At 44.5% G+C, this 23,761-nt stretch overlaps 1 protein-coding gene across 1 annotated transcript in view; it reads left to right on the top strand.

Annotated features, from left to right (window-relative positions):
• The first annotated feature begins 955 nt into the window (after window positions 1-955).
• The window catches only part of FRMPD1 (FERM and PDZ domain containing 1), a 51,556-nt gene continuing 28,750 nt past the window's right edge, over window positions 956-23,761 (top strand). Inside the window, exons 1-9 of the mRNA XM_054986131.1 lie at window positions 956-1,041; window positions 3,230-3,384; window positions 3,776-3,878; window positions 6,024-6,069; window positions 10,613-10,720; window positions 13,922-14,017; window positions 15,141-15,266; window positions 19,651-19,770; window positions 23,519-23,655. Of these exons, the coding sequence (XP_054842106.1) occupies window positions 956-1,041; window positions 3,230-3,384; window positions 3,776-3,878; window positions 6,024-6,069; window positions 10,613-10,720; window positions 13,922-14,017; window positions 15,141-15,266; window positions 19,651-19,770; window positions 23,519-23,655 (977 nt within the window). The remainder of the gene's footprint in view (window positions 1,042-3,229; window positions 3,385-3,775; window positions 3,879-6,023; window positions 6,070-10,612; window positions 10,721-13,921; window positions 14,018-15,140; window positions 15,267-19,650; window positions 19,771-23,518; window positions 23,656-23,761) is intronic.

Genomic DNA, 23,761 nt, shown 5'->3' with positions numbered 1-23,761 from the left:
CCGGTGGCCCCGCCCCCTGATCTCCAGACAGAGGGGAGTTGAGATTGCTCTCCGCGCCGCTGGCGCAGAGGGCAATCTCAACTCCCCTCTGTCTGGAGATCAGGGGGCGGGGCCACCGGCCATGTGACCATTTTCACCGAGGGCAATTGAAACTTTAAAAAACTCCCCCCTTGTTCCAGCCGACCCAAAGTGACATCATTGTGCAGTCCTGAGTTCCCCCCCCCCTCTTTTCCCAGAAAAAAGCCCTGCTTTTACTTTGGAAATTTGCCAATCCAAGTCTAAACACTAACCACTACTCCACAGTGGATCTCCAGTTTAAAGTCATTCTTCCCAATCCTTTCTTTCCTTTTCTTCCATCTCTAATCTCCCCTTATACGTATACCACAATTCTTTAAGAGACAGGATCTTAAACTGCTGTATAAAATGATCATTCTATGTTACTGGCTCTCGTTATTTTTATAATTAGTTATAAGCAAGTTATAAACAAGGTACCTGGGGAAATTTCATCTCCCAATTTTCCTTCCTCCTTTACAGGCCGCCATCTTCCCCGCACAGAGTGCAAAAAACCCTACTGCCGCCATTTTGATTACCTAGTTGCCTAGAGCTTCCTTCCTTCATTTCTACAGGTTGGGGGTTCCCCTGTGATAGCTGAAAAATCTCCCCTTCTGTACATTATCCCATTGTGTGGAATTTGTGATCTGCCCTCCGGGATTGTGTCCAGAATTAGATATAAAGGTATACGCATGAATTTGGGTGAATTTCTGTTTCTGTTCTGGCAGAGAATGCATAGAATATTAGAAAAACCATTCTTGTGCTAAACGGATGTCATAGAACAAACACATTCTGGTCAGAGGACTCTAAAAATGACCATTTGATAATGAGCATCTAGCCAAGCTTTGTGAATTGGAAGTTTGGGGGTTTCGCAGGAAGACTTACGACCTTCTCTTGCAGGTAAATGGAAGATCTGGAGACCCGCAAAGCACGTAGGATCGAGCAGATGGTAGCAAAATGGCTGCGTCGGTCACGGGATAATACAGCCAGGTATTTATTTGAATGAACCAATTTTTAAATATTTGGTGGCTTTCATTAGGTGTGGCGTGGCCTAGCTTCTTAGAAGTGGAACCAGGGTGTTCTCTTGGACCTAACATTGCTTCTTCAGCCCTCAGTAACAGCAATGGTTAGAGCGCCCTTGTCAACTTTGACTAGTATTTCAGCCGCAGCCCTTCCACTCTGTCACAAACTTCACAATCATCAGCCATGCTGCTGCAGCCACCCACTTAGACCACTACAATGTAGTCTGTACATGAACTGCCCTTGGGGTGGCCTCATTTGGAATAATGTGTGTATAGTTCTGGTCACCATCCCTCAAAAAAGATGTTGAAGAAATGGAGAAAGTTCAGAAGAGGGGCACCAAGGTCATTCAGCATCTTCCTCATGCAGCCTTTTTAGCCTGTGGTGCTTTGTAGATAAAAGATGACTAAAGGGGAGACATGACAGAGGTTTTTAAAATTATGCATGGGTGGGAGAAAGTGGATAGAGTGGACTTCCCCCCTCTCCCATAATGCAAGCATTTCAGGTATCCATTGAAGTTGATGGGCCATAGATTCAGATTCAGATTCTCGATTTTGTCCACATCCTTTTTGAAGTGAGGCCTCCAGAACTGCACACAGTATTCCAGGTGCGGCCTGACCAAGGCAGTATAGAGAGGAGCTATGACCTCCTGCGATTTCAACACTATGGCCCCTTTGATACAACCCAGGATTGAATTAGCCTTTTTTGCCACCACATCACACTGACTGCTTATATTTAGTTTACAGTCCACTCTTACCCCAAGATCCCTTTCACATGTACTACTGCCCAGAAGTGTATCCCCCACCCAGTATTTGTGCTTCCCATTTTTGTGGCCCAGATGTAATACTGTGCACTTGTCTTTGTTGAATTGCATCCTATTCACAGCTGCCCACTTCTCCAGAGTATTCAGGTCTTGTTGAATTTTAATTCTATCTTCTTGGGTGTTTGCTACTCCTCCCAGTTTGGTATCGTCAGCAAATTTAATGAGCAGCCCTTCCACTCCTTCATCCAGATCATTGATAAAAATATTGAAAAGTACCAGACCCAAAACCGAGCCCTGCGGCACCCCACTGGACACCTCCCTCCAATCTGATGAAATGTAGTTGACCGCCACTCTGAGTGCAGTCCTCTAACCAGTTCCCTATCCACCAAACTGTCCTATAGTCCAGTCCACAGTCTTCCAGTTCGCCCATCAGAATGTCATGGGGGACCTTATCAAAAGCTTTACTGAAATCCAGATAAATCACGTCAACATGTCATGAGAGAAATAATTGCATATTACAGTACATGATGTCTGTTACCATTATCAAAACTTCTCAAACATGGACTCTTGATAAATTTCGAAGGGACCTTGTGGTTGCCTATGGGAATACAGCTTGAGGGAGCGGGGGACGACTGCTTTACAGAATTGTTTGTTAAAGACACAAAATTCTCAAATTTGTCCCTGAACCGTTTGCCCATCTTGGCATTTTCAGACTGAAAGTGTTGCAAAAATGATACCAGAATCTACAAAACAGCACTTTTTTGTATTAAGGTAGTGCTACTTAGGGTCCAGAAAATGCATTAACAGATTTGGAGACTAGGGCTGGCTATGTGATAATTATTTCTCATAATGATAATTATTTCTCATATGACATCATGAACATTGAGCATCGGTTTAACATCTAGGCTTAGATGTATATCCAATGTTATTTCACATATTTATTTGAACTTCACTGGCTGCTTCTTGCAGCTGATGATATGGCTGTAAAAGCACATGCCACAATATGTTTGATAGAGAGCCAGCATGGTATAGACAGCATGGTATAGATCAGCTGGATTACAAGCTGCGAGACCCAGGTTCAAATCCCCACTGTACAATAGAAGATGGCTTGGTGACCTTGGGCCAGTCACACTCTGCTTAACCTACCTCACAGGGTTGTTGTGGGGATAAAAACAGAAGAGAGGAGAGTGATATTGTAAATTGCTTTAGGTCCCCACTGAGGAGAAAAGGATAGAATAAATTTTTAAAATAAAATATTGGTAGTCATTCAGGTATATGTTATTTTCCACTGCTTGTATGAGGATAAGTCAGCACAGGGATACATCGGGGCACAGATGTCAGGCTACTGTGTGTTTTGAGTAATCCTTTTCAATATAATGCTTTCTAAATTCACAGAGGGAGAGCATCAGTGAGTGAAAGATCTGATGAATTTAGGCAAGCAGCAAGTAGTGTAAAACTCACTGTGGACATCCCAAAAGATGCATTGCTTGGAGATTATGGTTTTGCAGTTTCCCCAAATCCTCCCCTTCTTATCACATCAGTTGCTGCAGGTAGGACTCTTTTCTTTTGCTCTCTCTTCCCATACTGGGATACACATCTGCTTTGACTCTCTAAATCTCCTACCTTGGAAATGTTCTTGGTCTTTGAGGTGCCATTGGACCTGGATCTTGCTCTTCAACTGCACTTGAACCTGTCAAATCCTGTCCAAGTGGAGATGTTGGTAGCTTAACGTGTGACATTCGGCATGCAAAGCAGATGCTCTGCCATTAAATCACAGCCCTCCATGAAGCATCAATTAGGGGTCCTTTGATAACTTTGATTTGCATTTCCAGATCTTAAGAACTCTAATGTATTTTTGTTGACTCTTAGTTTGTTGTAATTTAGGATGCTTTGTAACGTGGAAAGATAACCCTTCCTTAAAAAGGCCCTGACCTTTTGCAGGCAGAGTTGCTGATGGGAAGCTTCTGCCTGGGGACCACATTCTTGCAATAAACAACGAAGCAGTGGGAGACCTTATCGGTGAACAAGCAGCTGCTCTTCTAAGGTGATTTAGGAAAGTAACGCTTCTAGTGGTAAATACTATGGCCTCGATCCAAATCACTGCTTAGAGTCTCTCCAGGGATTTGCACTGCCCTATAATTGTTCACAGGGCTTTTTTTCTGGGAAAAGAGGTGGTGGAACTCAGTGGGTTGCCCTCGGCGAAAATGGTCACATGGCTGGTGGCCCCGCCCCCTGATCTCCAGACAGAGGGGAGTTGAGATTGCCCTCTGCGCCGCTCAATCTAAACTCCCCTCTGTCTGGAGATCAGGGGGCAGGGCCACCAGCCATGTGACCATTTTCAAGAGGTTCCGGAACTCCGTTCCCCCTGAAAAAAAGCACAGATTGTTCGTTTTTTGTCTTCGCACAGCTGATTTTCCCCCTTCCCTGATTCCAGATCACAAGTTACTTCTGAGATTCTTCCATCTCAAAAGCCATTTGAGACCTTTTCAGATGACAACTTTTAAATACATAATTAGGATGGGGGTGGATTGGCCATTAAAACCATCAGGAAAAGTACCAGTAGGCCAGTGGTCTGGGAGGGGGTCCCTGTGTTGCATGAGGTAAGCATGACCCTGTTCTTCCTCCTTCCACCCCTTCTCCATCAGGAGTGGGGTGGAGCCCTGTTCTAGGACAGTTGAGCCAAGCTACAAGTGATGCCTTACACAGGTTGGACACTTGTCAGCTTCCCTCAAGTTTTGATGGGAAATGTAGGCATCCTGGTCTTGCAGCTGTAATGGAGAGCCAAGCTGTAAAACCAGGGCGCCTACATTTCCCATCAAAACTTGAGGTAAGTCGACAAGTGTCCAACCTGTGTCAGGCGTAGCTTGGCCCTCAGTCCACCAATAGAGCGGGATCATGGGCAGTGGCCCTGCCCTGCGCCTCCATGTGTTGATCAGATCCCTACATGTATGCAAACTGTATGTAGGCAGGCTTTGTAAACTCAGTCTCTTCCCTTCGAAAATGCAAGATACAGATGGTGCGGCTGTACAACATCTTGTCCCTGTGTAGCATGGAGGGGGGGGGGGGGTGGATCTAACAGCAGCAGTCCACTCTCCCCAGCTGTGCATTGAATGCATGCAGAATTGTTATCCGCACAAGGCTCTTGTGTAATGTCAGTGAGCTTTTTGGGGAAACAAGCCTGCAGCTTCATTGGGCTTACTGAATGAGTATATGGTTCTCAGGATCTCCGCTCTGTTCAAACAATCTGGAAAGCTAGCATAAATGTAAGTTATAATGTCCCATGGTGGACCCTGACTCCTCTGTGGCCACTGACATTTCCTAATGGTGCTGTCCCAGAGTTCATCTTCCAAGAAATTCTCATATGTTTGTTCTTCATAGAACCATAGAACCTTCTCTTTGCATGAGACGCCTCGGCACGTGTTTGTCAAATGTAGGGAGATACAATGTTAGCCGGGAAGCATAGTTTAAAAAGATGGAGCCTGCGGAGATTGCTCCTCAGAGGGTTTGTTAGCTTCATCTTTACCTCCCTGAAGGCTCTGTCAGTTTCATCTTTCCATTCTAAAACTGCGGGATTGCAACCAGAGGGCAGCAAGGAATAGAAATGAGCTGGAGCTGCCTTCCAGAGCTGTGCTTGGACCTGGAGAGGTTCTAATGGGCTGAAGTTCCCCTTCTGGCATTTCACAGACCCTTCACACAGCTTCAGTGTCTAGCAAAGCCTTTGTCCTGCTGCCAGCTCTGTCTTTTTAAACTACCCTTCCTGACAAACATTGCATCTCCCAACCCGTGTTCTTCACGTGTCAGATATCTTGTGCAGAGAGAATCACAGGTGGTCCCTCCATTGTAGAATTACCACACCACAGTTCCTTGCCTATTGCTAATTGTTTTAGTGTTCAGTGGGAGATCTTGTTCACAATTTTTTGGGCTGATATTAAGCCTTCTCTCTCTCTCTCTGATTCTGCTGCATGCTGGTTTTAATAGCTGGTGTGTTTATTTTTTATTTTCATTCGTTGTCGTTTTTATTGTTGGTTATTTATTTAATTGTTTTCAACACCAATTTTATGTGAAAGTTACTTTGGCTGAGAGGCGGGGAAATGTTTTTTTTAAAAAATAATTATTATTTAGCGTCTATCCAGAAAAAAAGAGATGTATTTCCCCCCTCCAGGCAACAACTGTCATGTTTATTTTGCAGGGAATCAGAAGAATCTGTCCACTTTACAGTCCTCCGATGTACCTCGGTAAATTGCCTTCATGTACCACTGGTGTTTGCATTGCTCCTTGGAGGGTAAGGGTTTGGTCTCCTGGTGGGTATGCACCTGAGGTCACAAAAGGGATGTTCCAGGAGGTAATCCTAGAGTCAGGTCCTACAAGTGTATAACAATTGCTGACAAATTGTCTGTTATTACAGTGGGTGGGGACAGTGCTGAGAGAGAACTTGTGTAGAACGAGAACCTCAAGGAAGGTATAGTTGCATGAAGCCGTGTGTGAGATTGGCAAGGTAGAGAACAGGTTTTGGCTGCATTACCAGGGCCGTTTCCACACTGCTTACCTTCCCTCGGAACTACCCGAAACATCGCGCAAAAAACACAGAAGATCGTGTTTTCTCACGCGAGATGTGCGCGATGTCGCGCAAATCTCATGCAAGAAAATGCGATCTTCTGCGTTTTTTGCACGATGTTCTGGGTCGTTCCGAGGGAAGGTAAGCAGTGTGGAAACGGCCCAGGTTTATTGTAGTTTTAGTTTGATATCATGGATAGAGTTAAACTGAGGCCTGAACAACATATTACCTGCAAAGTTTTATAATGTTGTCCCAACACCTCACTTCAATAAGGCAAAGCACCTCCAGAGTGTGATCAAGAGTAGAGAAAGGGCAGGATAAGGCAAGTAGGTAAGGGATGCAGGACATTTTCTGTGCCGAGTATGTTCCTGTTACAAATGTTCCCCCTTGCCCCATGGCTGTTCCTCCTCTGAGGCTTGCACTAGGTGAAAAGAGCCACTAAGAGGTCAATTAGCAATTTGTTAAATTGTCTTCCCCCTGCCGCTGCATCATTTCTCCGTTCTCGCTCTCTCCCTGAAGCTTTACCTGATTTAAATGGCTGTCAGAGTACCATTCTGTTGTGCCCTCGTGTGAAATGTGTACTTTGGGGGTGTCAGGCCAGGGACGCTTGAGTTCAGGTTCCTTCACATGATGACCAAACTAGCAGTGATGGTGGGAGATTGTATCAGATCTCCTGTGGTTACTCGAAATGTTAACGGCAGCCGTGAGGTAGAAACCAGACCAAGAGTGCTGCTTAGAGGAGGAGTGTTCAAACGTCCTATTTTTCTGGTTTAAATTGTCCCTCTGGAGCTGTGGTTTCAGCAAAGAACAGTTAGGGGAGGGGGGTGATTTAAATCGAGAAAAAGTTGCAAAGGAAAAATGTTTAAAGTTGTCCCCTTAGAGCCATGGCCTGGTCTAACCGCCCCGCCCCACCTCATGGCTATCACCGTTCATCTCCCATCTTGTCTCTGGTTCTTATTTTTCTTATGTGGAAAAATGAGAGAAGAGGATGGGATATGTGTGTGTGTGGAAAACTTCCCTCTCTCAAGAGTCAAAATACTCAAAGCTAGAAATGAATCCTCACTTCCAGAGTAGCAAAGCTACCACTTGCCCCTTTGACGATCCCTCAGCTTGAGACTAACAGGCAACCTCAAGTCCTACCGGGTGTTAAGCAAAAGGAAGTCAGCCCTGCAAGGTAGGCCACTTTGCAGAGTTCTACAAAACAATTACTTGAGTAGCTACGGCAAGTAGACCAAAGTGCCGCATTCAGATTGAAGCATCGTAAACCCAGATAACTCCACAAGAAGAATGTAATTAATAAAGTTTATTAAAAGAAGTGTAAGAAAAATACAAATTATAGAAGTGTACAAAACAGAAGAAAATAACAAGAAGCTAAATAATTAACAATACTATAAAGGCTTTCAGTCCTAAACCAGATGTTACCTTTCAGTGAGAGCACAAAAGTCCAAGCAGAACTTCAGAGTCCCAAGCCCAGAGAACAAAGGCAAGGGGGCGTATGGCTCAAGGGTTCCGCCAGCAACCATCTCAACAGGAATAGCACCCAGAGACACAGGTCTGATCTCTAACCGGGATCTGATCCTTAGGAAGGGTAAAACAAGAATGAGGGTTCAAGCTTTAAGTTACCTGCCCACAGCATGGCCTGACCAACTTGAACAATCAGTAAAGGACTCCACCCAAGATGTCATGCTGCTGCAGTTGGCCCATCCGCCCAGGTGGGAGCAAGTCACTCGACTCCCAGAGTGCTATGCATTGAGATGGAAAGCGGGTGCGATCCTCTCTTCAGTGTTCTGTCCTTCAAGCTTTCCAAACTTGTACCTGTGGCTGGTTCCATCTCACTCCCTCATCTCTCTGAGAATTTACAGTCTCATCCTGATTGCATTTCCCAGAGAAAGCTTTCTTTTAGGATTGCCATGTCCCCCACCCTCCCAGTGGAAGGTAGGAGACCTGGTACTGACCTTCCTGTGTCCCCAGGAAGTGACATCATTGCACAGGGCGAGAGCTGCCCCTGGAAGCACTCCCGTGCTCTGCAGGGGCCCGAATCGAGCCCAAATCTGGCCCGATTCCAGCCTGATTCGGGCTCAATTCAGCCCAAATCTGGGCTGGATCAGGCTAGATTGGGCCACTGCGGAGTGCAGGAGCACTGCTGCGCTGTGCAGCAGCCTAATTCAGGCCTGATTTGATCCAATTCAGGCCTCTGCAGAGTGTGGGAGTGCTGCTGCACTCTGCAGCAGCCTGATTTGGCCCAAATCCAGCCTGATTTGGGCCAAATAAGGCAGATTCCGGTCCAAATTGGGCTCAAATAAGGCTGTTGTGGTGCACCACAGCGCACCACACCACCCAGGAGCACACCCAGGAGGTGCGTTCCCTACCACCGGCCAGGTAAGTGGGGGTGGATGGTGGGAGCGGGGCATCCCCTGCTCCCGGTAGGAGTCTTGTTACCCTACTTTCTTTGTTTCGAACTAGTTTCCAAGTAGGCCGAGAAGCCTGAACCAAAGTATAAATAGGTGAAGTAACAGATTGGGCGTAGTCAGTTTCTTGAAAATGTGCTCTACTCAGAGGTACTTGGTGGAAGTGCAGGACAAAAATACACACAGTGAATTTTTTTAAGTTTGCTATTTATTCCTGTAGGAAAGGTTAAAGCATTCCTGTACAGGGGAGAAGGTAAAGGGACAGCACTGAAATGGAAGAAGGGAGTCCCTGGTGACGTCATCTGTTGAGAATCAAAACTCCTGCTATATGTTCACTGTTGCATCCTTGGTTCTGTTCTGAGTTAGACTGAGATAGAGACCCCCAACCTTGTTGAATGTGTAGACACTTTTGGAATTTTGGTAAAAGGTTGTCACCACAAAATGCCTGCCCTCAGAAGCAGCACCAATTACAAAATGGCTGCCATGAGGGACTGTCTTCTGTGGCTAAGTCAGCTGGTAGGGAGTGACCCAAAACCACCTTTTTAAGTTGCATTCAAGACCCTTCAGATTTAATTCCTAAAAGTTTAGAAACAAGCAAGTGCCAGGAACATTAGGAGGTGCCATGGTGCTCCTGGCCACCATGTTTGGGATCATTACGCTAGGCAGTGACAGGGGCCGTTTCCACACGGCTTCCCTTCCCGCAGAACAACCCAGAACATAGCGCAAAAAACGCAGAAGATCGCGTTTTCTCGTGTGAGAAAACGCGATCTTCTGCGGGTTTTGCACGATGTTCCTGGTCGTTCCAAGGGAAAGTAAGCTGTGTGGAAACGGCCATAATATTAGGGGACAAATGTGAAATGTCACAGACTGGCTTTTAAATACAGAAATTGGTTTTTATGGTAGAGGATATCCAAATGTCAAATTGTTCTGGAATATTTTAGAAGTTGTTGTTGCTCTGCATTTTCACAGGCCCAACAAGCTTCTGTAATCTATCAAGAAGAATCTGATTAAAGAATCAGATCATCTTCCCTAAGAGAAGAAGCAGAACAGTTTGGCCTTTTAGTTTAAGGCGGGGGGAGATGACAATGGAGACCCAGCATAGGTCAAGGGCTGAAAGACGGGAATGTGGTTTTCCTCAATGAGTACTCACAGCCACATACATAATTGTGTTGATGGACACTAGCTTGGAAGTCATTGAAAAAGGATCTGACAAACTCATGAAAAATAGGTCTGTAAGGAGATATTTGCCCATGATAATTAAGGAATGTCATGCTCAGGAGTAAAGAGATGCTAAAGTTGGCCTAGCAACCAGCAGGAGAACTGGGGACATGGCTGTGTGTGTGCAACATGAGTAATATCACTGACATTGCTATGACAATGCTGGATAAAACCCAGGTGTAGCAAAGGGTAGCTCTAGGAATTGCTGGAAACTCTATGGAAAAATCATAGAGTTTCCAGTAATACCTAGAGCCAGCCTTTGTCACTGCTGGGATTTACCAGGAAGTGACATGGTAATGTTGCTGGCAAGCAATAAAGCTTGCCAACAGGAGGCCATAGCAGGGAGGCCAGGGAAGCCTAGATGCTGTAGGTAAACTGCATGGCCGGCTTGTGAGTTCCCAGAGGCACCTGGCTTGCTACTATAGGAGACAGAATGCAAACAGCAGCCTGATCCAGCGATGTTCTGCTGTATTTATTACTTGGTGATTCAGCCATTCTCATAGTCTGTTTCAGTCCCTGTAAAAATCCCTGTAGTGACTTAGGTCTGACTGTGTAAGTTGTGTCCTAATTTGCAAACCCAATGCTGTTATTTTCCAGGGTGGCCCTAAATCGTCCTTCCTTACAGCAGAGAAAAGAGCCAGGCTAAAAACGAATCCTGTCAAAGTCCGTTTTGCAGAAGAAGTCGTGGTTAACGGACATACTCAGGTCTGTGTAAACGCAGTCTTCAGGCGATAAGAAATGACTGTGATCAAAGCTCATCCCTTCATTAAAACTGGGGGAAAGTACATTTTGGAGGCTTTATACTAAATTTATGCACTGGATTAGAGCATTTCTCATTAGGCTGACAACCAGTGTTAAGAATTAAGTTGCTTTATAATCATTTTTTCAATCAGTTAGCTAATTCAGTACTTCTAGATGTATTTGTATATTGCCAAAACTTCATTATGGGCGTCTTTGTGAGATAATGAAAAAAAAAAGCATGTATAAATATGTGTTAAAAATACCAACAACAGACAACTTGTTAGAAAAAAAGAACATAGTTTGTTTTCCATTCAATACTGTGTAATATAAAGTTCTGTCAAACTGTAGCCAATTTATGGTGACTCCAGAGAGTTTTCATGGCAAGAGACAGGCAGAGGTGGTTTGCCACTCCCTGCCTCTGTGTAGCGACCCTGGACTTCCTTGGTGGTACTAACCAGAGTTGACCCAGAGCTTCCAAGATCTGATAAGATCAGCCTAGCTTGGGCTTGCAGGTTAGGGCCCAGTCCATATTACAGTGAAACAATATTCAGATGTTACATACCAGGAGCCCACTAATGAGAGCACATGCTACCATGATGCTTTCAATATATGCTCCCAGTGGCGTGATGCTCCCAATGGTGGTTGCCATTTTGTGAGAATACAGCAAGATGTGGATTTTCAGTGCGTGAAAATCCTTCTCAGTGCTGTTTTCATACAAACTATGCTGTGGGTAGTGCAGACTCCCATTGGTGGGCTCCTGGTTCATGTGCTTGTAATGTCTGAAAAAAAATTACTGTTGAAGTTGCTATTGAAAAATGAAATAAAAAATTACAATATTTGTATTTTATAGAATATCGGCATATGAGATCAAATGTTTTCAAAGCTTTTTTACACTTTAAAGACTACTCTGGGTAGGTGAAGAATTTGGTGTGGCATAGCCCATGCTCCAAAGGGAACTGGAAGTGACTTCATGATTGACACAAGGAGGGCCCAATCACAGTATGTAAACCCAGATCCTGCTGAAATCTAGAACAGCCTTCCCCTTCCCATTAGAGGAAAAGATGGTATCTTGGTCCAAAAGACAGTGAGTTCAGCTTCACAGTGGGCTCATTGCTAAAATTATGTTGATCCATAATGTACTTCATACTGTAATATACTTATTTACTTCATTTATACCATTCTGCTGTTTTCCATTTTAGTCTCACAACAAGCCTGTGAAGTAGATTAGGTTGTGTATATGCAGGGCTTTTTTTCAGCGGGAACGCGGTGGAACGGAGTTCCGGAACTTCTTGAAAATGGTCACATGGCTGGTGGCCCCGTCCCCTGATCTCCAGACAGAGGGGAGTTTAGATTGCCCTCTGTGCCGCTCCAGCGGCGCGGAGGGCAATCTCAACTCCCCTCTGTCTGGAGATCAGGGGGCGGGGCCACTGGCCATGTGACCATTTTCTCCGAGGGCAACCCACTGAGTTCCACCACCTCTTTCCCCAGAAAAAAAGCCCTGTGTATATGACTGGCCCAAGGTCACCCCACAAGCTTCCATGTCAGAGTGGAGATTTGAACCTGAGTGCCCCACATACTAGTCCAGTATTCTAGCCAGTGCACCACTCTGGCTATGTTGTGGAAACACAAGTTATACATTTTAGAATAAAAACAGAGAAACTGACCCTTTCCCGCATAGGCACAACGCTTATTTCCAAGCAGTGAGTACTTCTCCCACAGCATATGTGCACCTGGCCATTACTGGAAATGGAAGTACATCTTTCATATCCCTATTCCGTCAAGGAGCATGAGCTTGGGAGATATGGGTGAGGAATATGGGAAGAATTCCCATTCCCTATAACAGTTTGGTGCCATTCCTGTGCGTGTGTCCATGTGTGTGTGGCAAAGGGCTGGACAAGGGTCTCATCTGCCCTCTTCAGTCATGACTGATTGATTGATTGATTCCATTTATAATCCGCTCACCTCATGAAGGAGCTCAGGGAAGAGGGTCATGCCAGATTATTTGAGTACATTTCCAAAAACTGTATAGCAACCTGCTTAAAAAAACACAACCAAATACCACAATCGGTATTTTAATGGAACATTGCTGCTAAACAAAGTTTTGTTTTGGAAAAAACCCAAAAGCGCTTTCACACTGTTGAAATATGAACTGTTAGTTTGAGGGCATGAATTGTTGATGAGACAGAAATGCTTTTCAAGCCTTAATTTTTCAGGATATGCCTTGTTTGTTGCCCTGTGGCAAAGTATCATATGCGTCAGGTCATCTAAGGATTATTGTATGGTAAATGATAAGTTCTGAAGCTGAGTGCTTTGTCACGTCTGGTGAAAGCAGTCTCATAGTTTGCTTATGATATATATCAGTATGGCGTGGCAGTGCCCTTACCCTCTGAAGTGTACAGTGGGTACCACCAATTATGGTCCACCCCATGCACCATGTTGTGTCACTGTTTCCCTGTGCTGCTACTGACATTTCTGAAGTCACACTGGAAATCAAAGGGCACATGTTACTCTGGTATTTCTGTCTCTTTGCTCATTCTCATACTCTGCACCTCTTTTGGAGCCCAGCACCTCAGAGCTGTTTCTCAGGATCTATCTGCATCCTCCCGTATCCTCACATCCTCTCCAGATCTACTTGTTGTTTATCAAACACACCCCCTTCCCATACACATCTGTCCTGATCTGAATAGAACCCCTGTGCACCTGGGCATTGAGTTTCGGGCACAGAGCTCCTAGGGCATGCCTCATCCAAAGGCCTTATGTGTTCACCCTATGACAAACAATACAGTCCTAAGAAAAGTTACTCTAGTCTAAGCTCATTGAAATCAATGGGCTTAGACTGGAGTAACTCTTCTTAGGATGTCACTGAAAAGAGCTTGGGCTCTCAAAAGCTTATACCCTGAAAATCTACTTGGCCTTCAGGGTGCTAGTGGACTCGAAGCTTGCTGTCCAACAGAAAACTGTAGATAATACTACACCCGTTGCACGTAAGGAATGAAACAGGGACATGTTGTTCAGGCCGATTAAATAGAAGTTATGCTGTATGGAGAATGCTTATATCCTTTCTTTGCCAGTGGGGCATCTGAGGTCTTCTGAGGTGACTTCAGGCCAAAGCAGATACTTGAGCAGAAGGGCCGGCTGCTAAAGGACTGACTTTTGGTTTTCCAGGGAAGTTCTCTGCTATGCATGCCCAACGTTCTCAAAGTGTACTTGGAAAATGGGCAGACGAAAGCTTTCAAGTTTGACTCGAGCACGACTGTTAAGGTACTTTTGCTTGGATGTTTTCCAGTTGTGTTCTTTTTTACTGCAAGCTGAGGAAGTAAAACCCCCAAAGTACTGTACAAAAGGGTAGAAACTCGATGTACATTTTGGGATTGGAAGTATCTTGAAAACAGTAGAGAGGGCAGTAGCACCTTTAAGACCAACTTTATTGTAGCGTAAGCTTTCGAAAACCACAGCTCTCTTTGTCAGATGCATTGTCGAAAGCTTGTGCTACAATAAAGTTGGTTAGTCTTAAAGGTGCTGCTGGACTCTCCACCATTTTGCAACTGCAGACTAACACGGCTAACTCCTCAGGATCTTGAAAATACGGCATGGGGTAGACGGGGAAGACAATGGCCCAGGAGCAAACCTCTGCTAAACTAGCAAAGCTGGTGGAACTTGGCTGGGTATAATCCTGGTTATCTGCAACCCACCTGGAACTTTTCCTATGAGTTAAAGGGCCAGCCCAGCTCCAATATGGAGATTGCAAATGTGTACGTTCGTTTGGTCATCTCTTGTTCTGCGGTCAGATCCCCAAATCTGTCTGTATCTATCTGTCTACATAATATTCTTACTTGATTTGTAATACTTTTTTTTTCCTTTGGCTTTTCTTGCTGTACAGTAGATTTTCAGTAGTCTGGGGATAATTCAATGTATGCCAAACTCTATGTCCCAATCCGGTGTGCAGTTACACACATATAAAGTACCTACTGTCATTGACAGCATGCTGAAACGCTGTGCTGGATACCTAATGATTATTTCTAGTCTACCTTTCTGAGAATATTTGCATTTTACAGATGAAGTTTAACTGAAATAAATGGGATTTTAGGTATTTAGTAGCCCTTAAAATTAGTCCATGGCAGTGGTAAATATATGAAACAATATTACTGTGTGCTCACATTGCTCCTGTTCAGGGTATAAGCAAAACATGTTTTGTGGGTTGTGCTCCCTTTGTTAGATTTGTCTGCCTGCTGCTTTTTCCTTAATCGTGCCCCCAAATCTTTCTTCTTTTGCAGCCACTTTCCCTTAACTCATATTGGCTGCTGAATAAGCATTGAAGAGAACTACCTAACCTATTTAGTGGGCACGTTTAGTTTCAATTTTTTGTGTCATCTGTACCTGGTAGGACATTATTCTCACTTTGAAAGAAAAGCTTTCCATTCGAAGCATCGAACATTTCGCCCTGATCTTGGAAGAGCAGTACAACGTGTTGAAGATGTACCTTCTTCACGAGGACGAACTCATCACGCAGGTCAGTTCCCGTGTTTTTACATAACATTCCCATCCACGACACTAGTGGGCAACAGGATTTAGCTGACAGAGGAGATGCTTCCTGTTGCAGATTTTGAGTGCTGCTATTTTGGTGCAGTTGTACTTCCTTGTCTCCTGTACCAGTCCTGTTTGTCCATTTGAACTATAAATGGGTATCTCTCTCTGAAGATTTGGATTATGGGTAACTAATATCAGGGCTTTTTTTCAGCGGGAACATGGTGGAACGGAGTTCCGGCACCTCTTGAAAATGGTCACATGGCCGGTGGCCACGCCCCCGCTCTCCAGACAGAGGGGAGTTGAGATTGCCCTGCACGGAGGGCAATCTCAACTCCCCTCTGTCTGGAGATCAGGGGGTGCGGCCACCAGCCATGTGACCATTTTCTCCGAGGGCAACCCACTGAGTTCCACCACCTCTTTTCCCAGACAAAAAGCCCTGACTAATATGATAAAAATAAATGTGTGTCATCACGTCGCAACCAATTTATGGCAACCTCAGAACCGTGGAGTTTTCAAGGTAAAAATGAGCAAAAGTGGTTTGCTATTGACTTCCTCTATAGAGCAACCCCTGTGTTCCTTGATGGTCTCCCACTCAAGTGTTAACCATGGCCAGCCTTGCTTAGCTTCCAAGCTGTGGTGTGATTTGTCTAGCTCGGGCTGCTTATGAGTGTTTGTTTGTTCGTTTATCTCGCTCGCTCTCGCTCTTGCTCTCTCTCCCCCTCCCTCTTTATCTGTGCCATGTATAGCCCGCCTTTCTCACTGAGACTCAAGGCGCATTACACAGTATGAGATTAATACAATCAATATCAAGTACGTTTCCATACAGTAGCAAGGACATTTCCATAAACAATGCCATTGGGTAAATAGATAGACGTTTAAAAAGACATAGCATTAGCAAGAATCCAATACAGAGTAGAAGAAATACTGAAACAGAACATAATCAATTCTAGGACTAACATTAGACAACATAAAGCATAGTTAGTACATAGGAGTACATATTTCAAGCAACAGATGATATGTAAGGCAACATAGCAGTGAAGTCTATGGTCCCTATCTCATTGGGGAAACATCTGAGACCCTCTCCCTACAATACAGCCCTCCCATTTGAGTAAAAAGCCTTTTTGAATAATTCGGTTTTGCATCATTTGCAGAAAGCCAGGAGAAAGGGGGGGGGGTCTCCTGATCTTCTCAGGCAGATTGTTCCACAGGGTAGGGGCCACCACAGAGAGAGCCCATATAGGGGCTGCTGTTGACTTCACCCATGTGCAGCCTGGCACCTGCAGGAGATTCTGTTCAGATGAGCAAAGCTGCCATGGAGGAACATAGGGAGGGAGATGGTCCCGTAGGTATGCTGGACTAAGGCCGTGAAGAGCTTTGTATGTAATAACCACTACCTTGAACTGAGCATGGCAACTGATAGGTAACCAGTGGAGTTACTGTAGGATGGGAGCTCCTGCTCATTCCTGATAACAGTCAAGCTGCAGCATTTTGCACTAATTGGAGCCTCCTAGTTAACTTAGATGGGAGACCTGTGTATAATGCATTACAATAGTCAAGCCTTGATGTTACCATAGCATGGATCCAGGTGGCCAGGTTGGCCAGGTCGAGATAAGAAGCCATCTTCCAGGCTAGAGTGAGGTTGTGGAAAGCCGCTGCCTTAACTTGTTTTTCTAGTAATAACGCTGGATCCAGTATAACTCCTAGGCTCTTAACTGAGTCTGCAAGGGTCAGACAAACTCCATCAAAAGTGGGGAGTACAATATCCTTCAAGATCTCTGCCTTCCTAACAAGCATCACTTCAGTCTTGTGTGGGTTCAGTTTCAATCTGTTGTTTTTCAGCCATTTCACCATGGCTGTCAAGCAGTGACCCAAGATTTCTACTGCATCTTGTGGGGACCTGGATAGCAAGATACAGAGGAGGTTGTCATCTTCATATTGATGACATCCAACTCCACAGCTGCGAATGAGTTATCCTAAAGGCTTTACATAGAGGTTAAATAGCATGGGAATAAGATTGCACCCTGTGGAACCCCGCAAGATAGTTCCCATTCTGGAGATAGCTGATCTCCAACGGCCATCCTTTGAGTCTATTCCATGAGAAATGATTTAAACCAGTCCGGGGCACATCCTTTGATGCCCACTTCTGTTTCTAAACGCCTCAACCGGATGGCATGGCCTACTGTATCAAAGGCTGCAGACAGATCCAGGAGGAGCAATAAGGAGGCATGGCCTTTGTCTATATTCAGATGGAGATCATCCACTAATGCTACAAGTGCTGTCTCTGTCCCATGCCCTGGTCTGAAGCCTGGCTGGAAAAGGTCCAGAGCGCTAGAGTTATCCAAGAAGGTCTAGCGTGGGTCAGCTACTGCTCTCTACTAGCACCAAGCACTTTACACTTTTTTGCATGGAAGCTGCCTTACTGAAGCTCTGTGAATTACAGTCTCAACCAGGGCCAGTCTTTCTTAAGAGTTCTGTCTTCCCCTTCGTCTCAGAACGATGCTGTTTGGTTGTTCAAGGTGAAGGTATAGCCTTCTCCCTCAGCCTTTATGTTCTAGCCTTGTGGGCAGTGGCTGAGTGTGGCTGCTCATTTAATTGGTCGTTCTTGCCTAAAGCTCTGTTGAAGTGAACTGTAAGTCACACCGACCTGCAGGCAGATTTAGAAAAAAGTAAGTTGCATTTCCCATTAATCCTTCAAATTAGGATAATAAACAGTAACACAGTAGGGTTTTCCCTGTTCACCTTGGCCTTTGCTTGACAGACAGAACAGCCATCTTATTAAGATGCATTTGATGGGTTTTAAATTTAGTCCCTCCAGTGGTGAGATGGGTGGCAGCCAGAAAGAGGGCGTTTTCAACAGTGGCACCTCACTTCTGGAATGCCCTTCCCTTTGAGGCTTGCCTGGCATCTGCAGTGCCAGGCCAAAACGTTCTATTCACCCACGCTTTTCATTAAGGAGTTGATCTTTCAACACTGTTTTAGTCTGGAAGCTGTTATTTTAAGCTGCCAATTGTCTATTTTTATGATCTATATTTTTATGCTGGACTCTTTTTTAAAAATCTGGATCTTAATACCTTTTCATGTTTTACTTCTGTTATTTTTGTTTTGTAAGCCATCTTGGGCAGGTTCCTTGAGATGAGGCATACACATTTTCTATATAAGTAAATCAGGCACAGATCTTGAATCTCACTTTCTAGTAAAATGCTTTCACCCCCAGGGTCTGGCTATGCCCCGAGTCTTCACTGCGTTGTATGGAGTGTTGGACTAGAATGGGAGAAACTAAGGATTAAATCCTCTCCCCTCCCCCTCACTTTGAAGGTTCACTGGGTGGCCTTGGCTCAATCGCACGGCCTCCCAAGGCTTGTTATAAGATTGAGTCGGGGTCCCCAAACTTTTTGAACCTGTGGGTATCTTTCTGACACAGGGCGGTGGACATGATCAGAAAATATTCTGCCATGGGAGGTGAAGCCAACCACAGAATGTCAGGAAGGGTTAGGGTTATGTGGAATTCTAATAGTAACTCTTCAACATTTCAGGCAGAAGCTCTACTCGACATGGTGCATTCTAAAATGAACCTATGGTTTGCAAATATTTTGGGATTACACACAGCTTACTTTCAGTCGTGCAGTGCTGTAGTGGCAGATACTGCCAAAGCAATGTTTTTACAAATCTGCAAAATAATCAGTTCTCTAATGGCTGAGCAAAAGTCCACCCTCTTTTTAAAATACATTTGACAGGCAACATAGAGCCCATGGGCACCATGTTGGGGACCTCTAAGATAAAGGATGAGAGACCCCTATGTGCAGCCATGAGCTCCTTGGAGGAAGTGGGGGATAAAAATGAGATACATCACCAATCACCTGTTACCGCTTGACAACTGACCGCGGTGTTATGTGGAGGGGGGAAAAGACTCGTCCCATTCCTTTCCCCAGTACATATTCTCTGAGATGTGGGTAGTTTCAAGGGCAGATTGGTCTGAGCATCCACATATACTAATGCTCAATAATATTCAGAACTGTGGGGTGGATGGGAACAGGGCCACAGGGAGATACTATTTGCATAAATCATGATTTCTCTTATTTTGCATAATTTATTATAAAATATGTATTGTTTTGCATCATTCGACTTCTGAAGTGTCACTCCTCAGTGCCTGAATGGAAATTTTATTCAGCTGCTCTTCTGGCTTCCAGGATTTCATCAGCTACTGTCCAGACTTTCAAGCATCTCTGGGAAACCCTAAGGGCATGTGTTTAAAAAATGAAAATGGCTATTCTTAGGAAACTGGATCCAGTGTCTAATGCCACATACTCACCTTTTTATTTTTTTAGAATCATGGTACCACAATGATGATTTCTTTTCCTCCATTCCAGGTAGTCCAGAAGAAAGAATCTCACAATTACCGGTGCCTCTTCAGAGTCAGTTTTATACCCAGGGATCCACTGGATCTGCTGCAGCAAGATCCAGTTGCCTTTGAATATCTCTACTTGCAGGTGAAGTGGTAATGCGCCGTGTGTCTGACTATAGCCCTATCTGCCTTGGTTTGGGTCTTTAGCCACACCTGACAGAACCCTGAGAGGTATTGCTCAAGTTTTATTCTTTTGTAACAACTGTGGTGCCTTCACGTCCCATTGAGAAGTTCGCATTGATGACCCATCACTGTCTCAGTCATACATCATGACTCATGTCGCTACTGGCACAAATGGTGCTTTTCAAATTTGGAAAAAAATAAAGATAATTTTACAGAAATAAAATATGAATTTGCTTGGAGGGATTTTCAAATTTACAGCTTTTGAAAAACTTTAAACCATTAAAATCGTAATCAAATTTGGATTCTTAGTAACATTTTACTTAAATAACCAGTGAGGGGGGGGAACAAATCAAATGTGTCCTAAAATCCAGAAATAATACTGTCAAATAAAATAGGGCTGTGCATGGTATTTTGTTTTTGTTTATTCATATTTATGCTTCACTATAGTTTGCGAGTCACAGGAGTTTCAGTATCTGTGCGGGAAAACATACTGTGACTCTGGAAGGTTGACAGAGTTGGGAGAATAGCTGTTAGAATAGCTGATAAGCTGTATACTATTGTTTTAAAAGGAAATTAGAAATCCAGATTTGAGTGAAATAGGTGTGACAAAATTCAATTTGGTGCAATGGTTAAGAGCGGCAGGACTGTAATCTGGAAAGCCGGGTTCAATTCCGCACTCCTCCGCTTGAAGCCAGCTGGGTGACCTTGGGTCAGTCACAGCTCTCTCAGAGTTCTCTCAGCCCCACCCACAGGGTGATTGTTGTGAGGATAATAATAACACCGCTCTGAGTGTAAACTGCTCAGAGTGGGCGTTAAGTTGCCCTGAAGGGCAGTATATAAATCGAATGTTGTTGTTGTTATTATTAAAGTCAATAGGCGTACCATTAAATATTTGTCTCACTTAAAACTAGCACACCAAATTTTGTCAGGATTGTACCTATCTTTTAGATGTCACATATAACTCAACTGTTAGTAAAACGTGAGCAATCTGTAAGTAGGGTATACAGAATCCTGTGTACAGCCACAGAATCAACAAAACTAAACATCCAGAGGAGGAAAACACAGTTTCGAATAAATTTGCCTTTGAACATTTCCATTTGAATGTGCACCATTTTAATTAATAACCTTGGTAATCATTTGTCTCCATACTTTCACTCCACTTATCATGACTGCACCTTCAACATAATCAAAACCGCAACCAAACTAAGCTAAAATATAAAAGCCGAGATAAGAAAAGTGCTCCCTCATAGGTTCATGATTGAACGTGTGAACAACTGAAGCTACCTTATACTGAATGGTCCTTATACTGACCTTGGTTGAAGCTGCCTTATACTGAATCAGACCCTTGGTCCATCAAGGTCAGTATTGTCTACTCAGACTGGCAGCTGCTCTCCAGGGTCACCTTTCCTGCTTCCTGGCCGGGGATCGAACCTGGGACCTTTTGCAGGCCCAAGGAGATGCTCTCCTACTGAGCCACAGCCCCTCATTGAGATGAATGGGACATGACCAAGGGTGTTTCTCTGTTCTGGAGCAGCCCTTGGTCATTGCAAAGGGGCTACCACAGGAGGACATCTCAGAAAATCCTGGTCTGATTTTCAAAACTTCTAGGATATCTATCCAATGGACACAGAAGGGGCGGGGGGGGGGGGCTTACTGTGGTTTCAGTGGCGTAATCCCAGCCACTAAGAATGACCTCAAACACCATCTCACCTTCAGTGTTTTCTAAAGATACCCTTGCTTGATAAGTCCCCTAGAGAAATGGATTCCTGTTGCTTTGGTACAACTGCCAAGAATTAGATCTGAAACAGAGGAGATGCACATGAATTATCTATTGCAGACTTCGTACCATTCACACTGGGGTGGTGGGTTGACTAGACCTTGCCTAAAACTAACGTTTAGGCATCCTGGAGGGGTGGAAAGTCTTGATTCTTGAACAGAGGCTTCATGTGTGGAAATCAGCAGTTGAAGCTTTTCATAGCATGGAAGTAAAAAACAGCATCTGGTAAATTACATCCTAGTACACCTCTGCTAAGGGGCAGGACATTTTTTTCCCAAGTTGTTGGCAACAGTACCTTAAACATTCCCTGCTCATACGAAAAAGACCTGTCAGGGAAAGGCCTACCTGAGAACGCTCTCCCTGGTACACTCGTTTTATACAGTTTTGTGTGTGAATGAGAATTCAAACATTTGACCATTCTGAAAAGCTAACCGGACAGGGGCTGTAGCTCTGTGGCAGAGCATCTGCTTGGCATGCCAAAGGTCCCGGCTTTAACCAGTTCCTGGAAGCTCCAGGAGACATACAGATCTGGAGCAAAAGTTGAACCAGCTGCTTGCAAAAGTTTTAAGGTGTCAATTGGAGTCAAATCTTGCTGCTCCGCCAACACAGCTGCCCATCTGATCCTGACCTGAATACACTTCATGTGCATGAATAATCCAGCAACAGGTTTATCATGTGGCACTTCTGCTTGTTCATTTTGAAACACAAACCAGGGCTTTTTTTCAGCAGGAACATGGTGGAACGGAGTGGCATGGCATGGAGGGCAATCTAAACTCCCCTCTGTCTGGAGATCAGGGGGCGGGGCCACCGGCCATGTGACCATTTTCGCCAAGGGCGATTTAAACTTTAAAAAACTCCCTCCTTGTTCCAGCTGACCCAAAGTGACGTCATTGTGCGGTCCTGAGTGCCACCACTGAGTTCCACCCCCTCTTTTCCCAGAAAAAAAAGCCCTGACACAAACCATGTATGTTTAAGCTCCAGTTGTATGTCTCAGTCATACAAAAGCTAGAAACTTACTTCCTGTTTTAAACATGTGTGTAGATCACTCCATGATAACGCAACACGTCATGGCTGTACATGTGATACGATTCCATTGCAAACCACTGTTTGAAGAGATTGGAAAGTGAGATGCGTAAGGAGTTTTGATCTGTACGGCTCATTCACAAGGGCATGTCGCTGCCTGATGATGCGATCATTAAGGTCCCCATTTGATCAATCAGAAGAAATTGAGCCCATTGATGGAAGAATAATAAATAACACAGAGAGGTCCTTGTAGTTTCCCTCTCAACTGGACAACAAAGCAACTCCAAGCGCCCAGCTGAGGTCAGGAAAATGAGATGGCAGATAAATGGTTACATCTCACTTCCCCATGCTCTGCTCCCTGAGCCATACCTCACACACACATCCCACAGTTGCTGTTTCCCAACAAAAATGCTGGGGAGATCCATAAGAGCATGGGGTACTTTGCTGTATCAGAACCAGTGTCCCGTCTAGTCCATTCGTGGATCTTCCAGCTTCTCACTTCCTTTTCCCTTAAGTGATGAACTTGAATGTGGGAATGATCCCCCCATTCTTCAACACAGCACAGAAGCGAATCTAGAGACTGTTGCCCTCTGCTGCTAAGAACAAAAGTGATTGCTTGTGAGAGCCAAGCTACAAGTGACGCCTGACACAGGTTGGACACTTGTCAGCTTCCCTCAAGTTTTGATGGGAAATGTAGGCATCCTGGTCTTGCAGCTGTAATGGAGAGCCAAGCTGTAAAACCAGGACACCTACATTTCCCATCAAAACTTGAGGGAAGCTGACAAGTGTCCAACCTGTGTAAGGCGTCACTTGTAGCTTGGATCTGAGTGGGTGGGTGAGTGCAGAATTGCTTTCTGTGAATGAAAAGTGCACTTCTTCTTGCCTGCTGACTGGGCGCTGTCCATTTCAGAGCTGCAGCGACGTACTTCAGGAGAGATTTGCCGTGGAGATGAAATGCAGTGTGGCTCTGCGGTTGGCAGCACTCCACATCCAAGAGCGGATTATCACTTGTGCTCAGCCACAGAAAGTATCTCTGAAATATATAGAGTAAGTGAAAAAACGTGTATGAAGACATGTATATGGCCAAAATTCTACATGCTGTTTTTAACAAGATGTTATATTTAGAGAAATTGAGAGGTCATTTTTTTAAAGA

Source organism: Eublepharis macularius, chromosome 8, assembly GCF_028583425.1.
Source record: "Eublepharis macularius isolate TG4126 chromosome 8, MPM_Emac_v1.0, whole genome shotgun sequence".
In the NCBI taxonomy this organism is placed as follows: Eukaryota; Metazoa; Chordata; class Lepidosauria; order Squamata; family Eublepharidae; genus Eublepharis; species Eublepharis macularius.
Note: the sequence above shows the minus strand (reverse complement) of the source record. Positions and strands in the feature narration are given on the sequence as shown.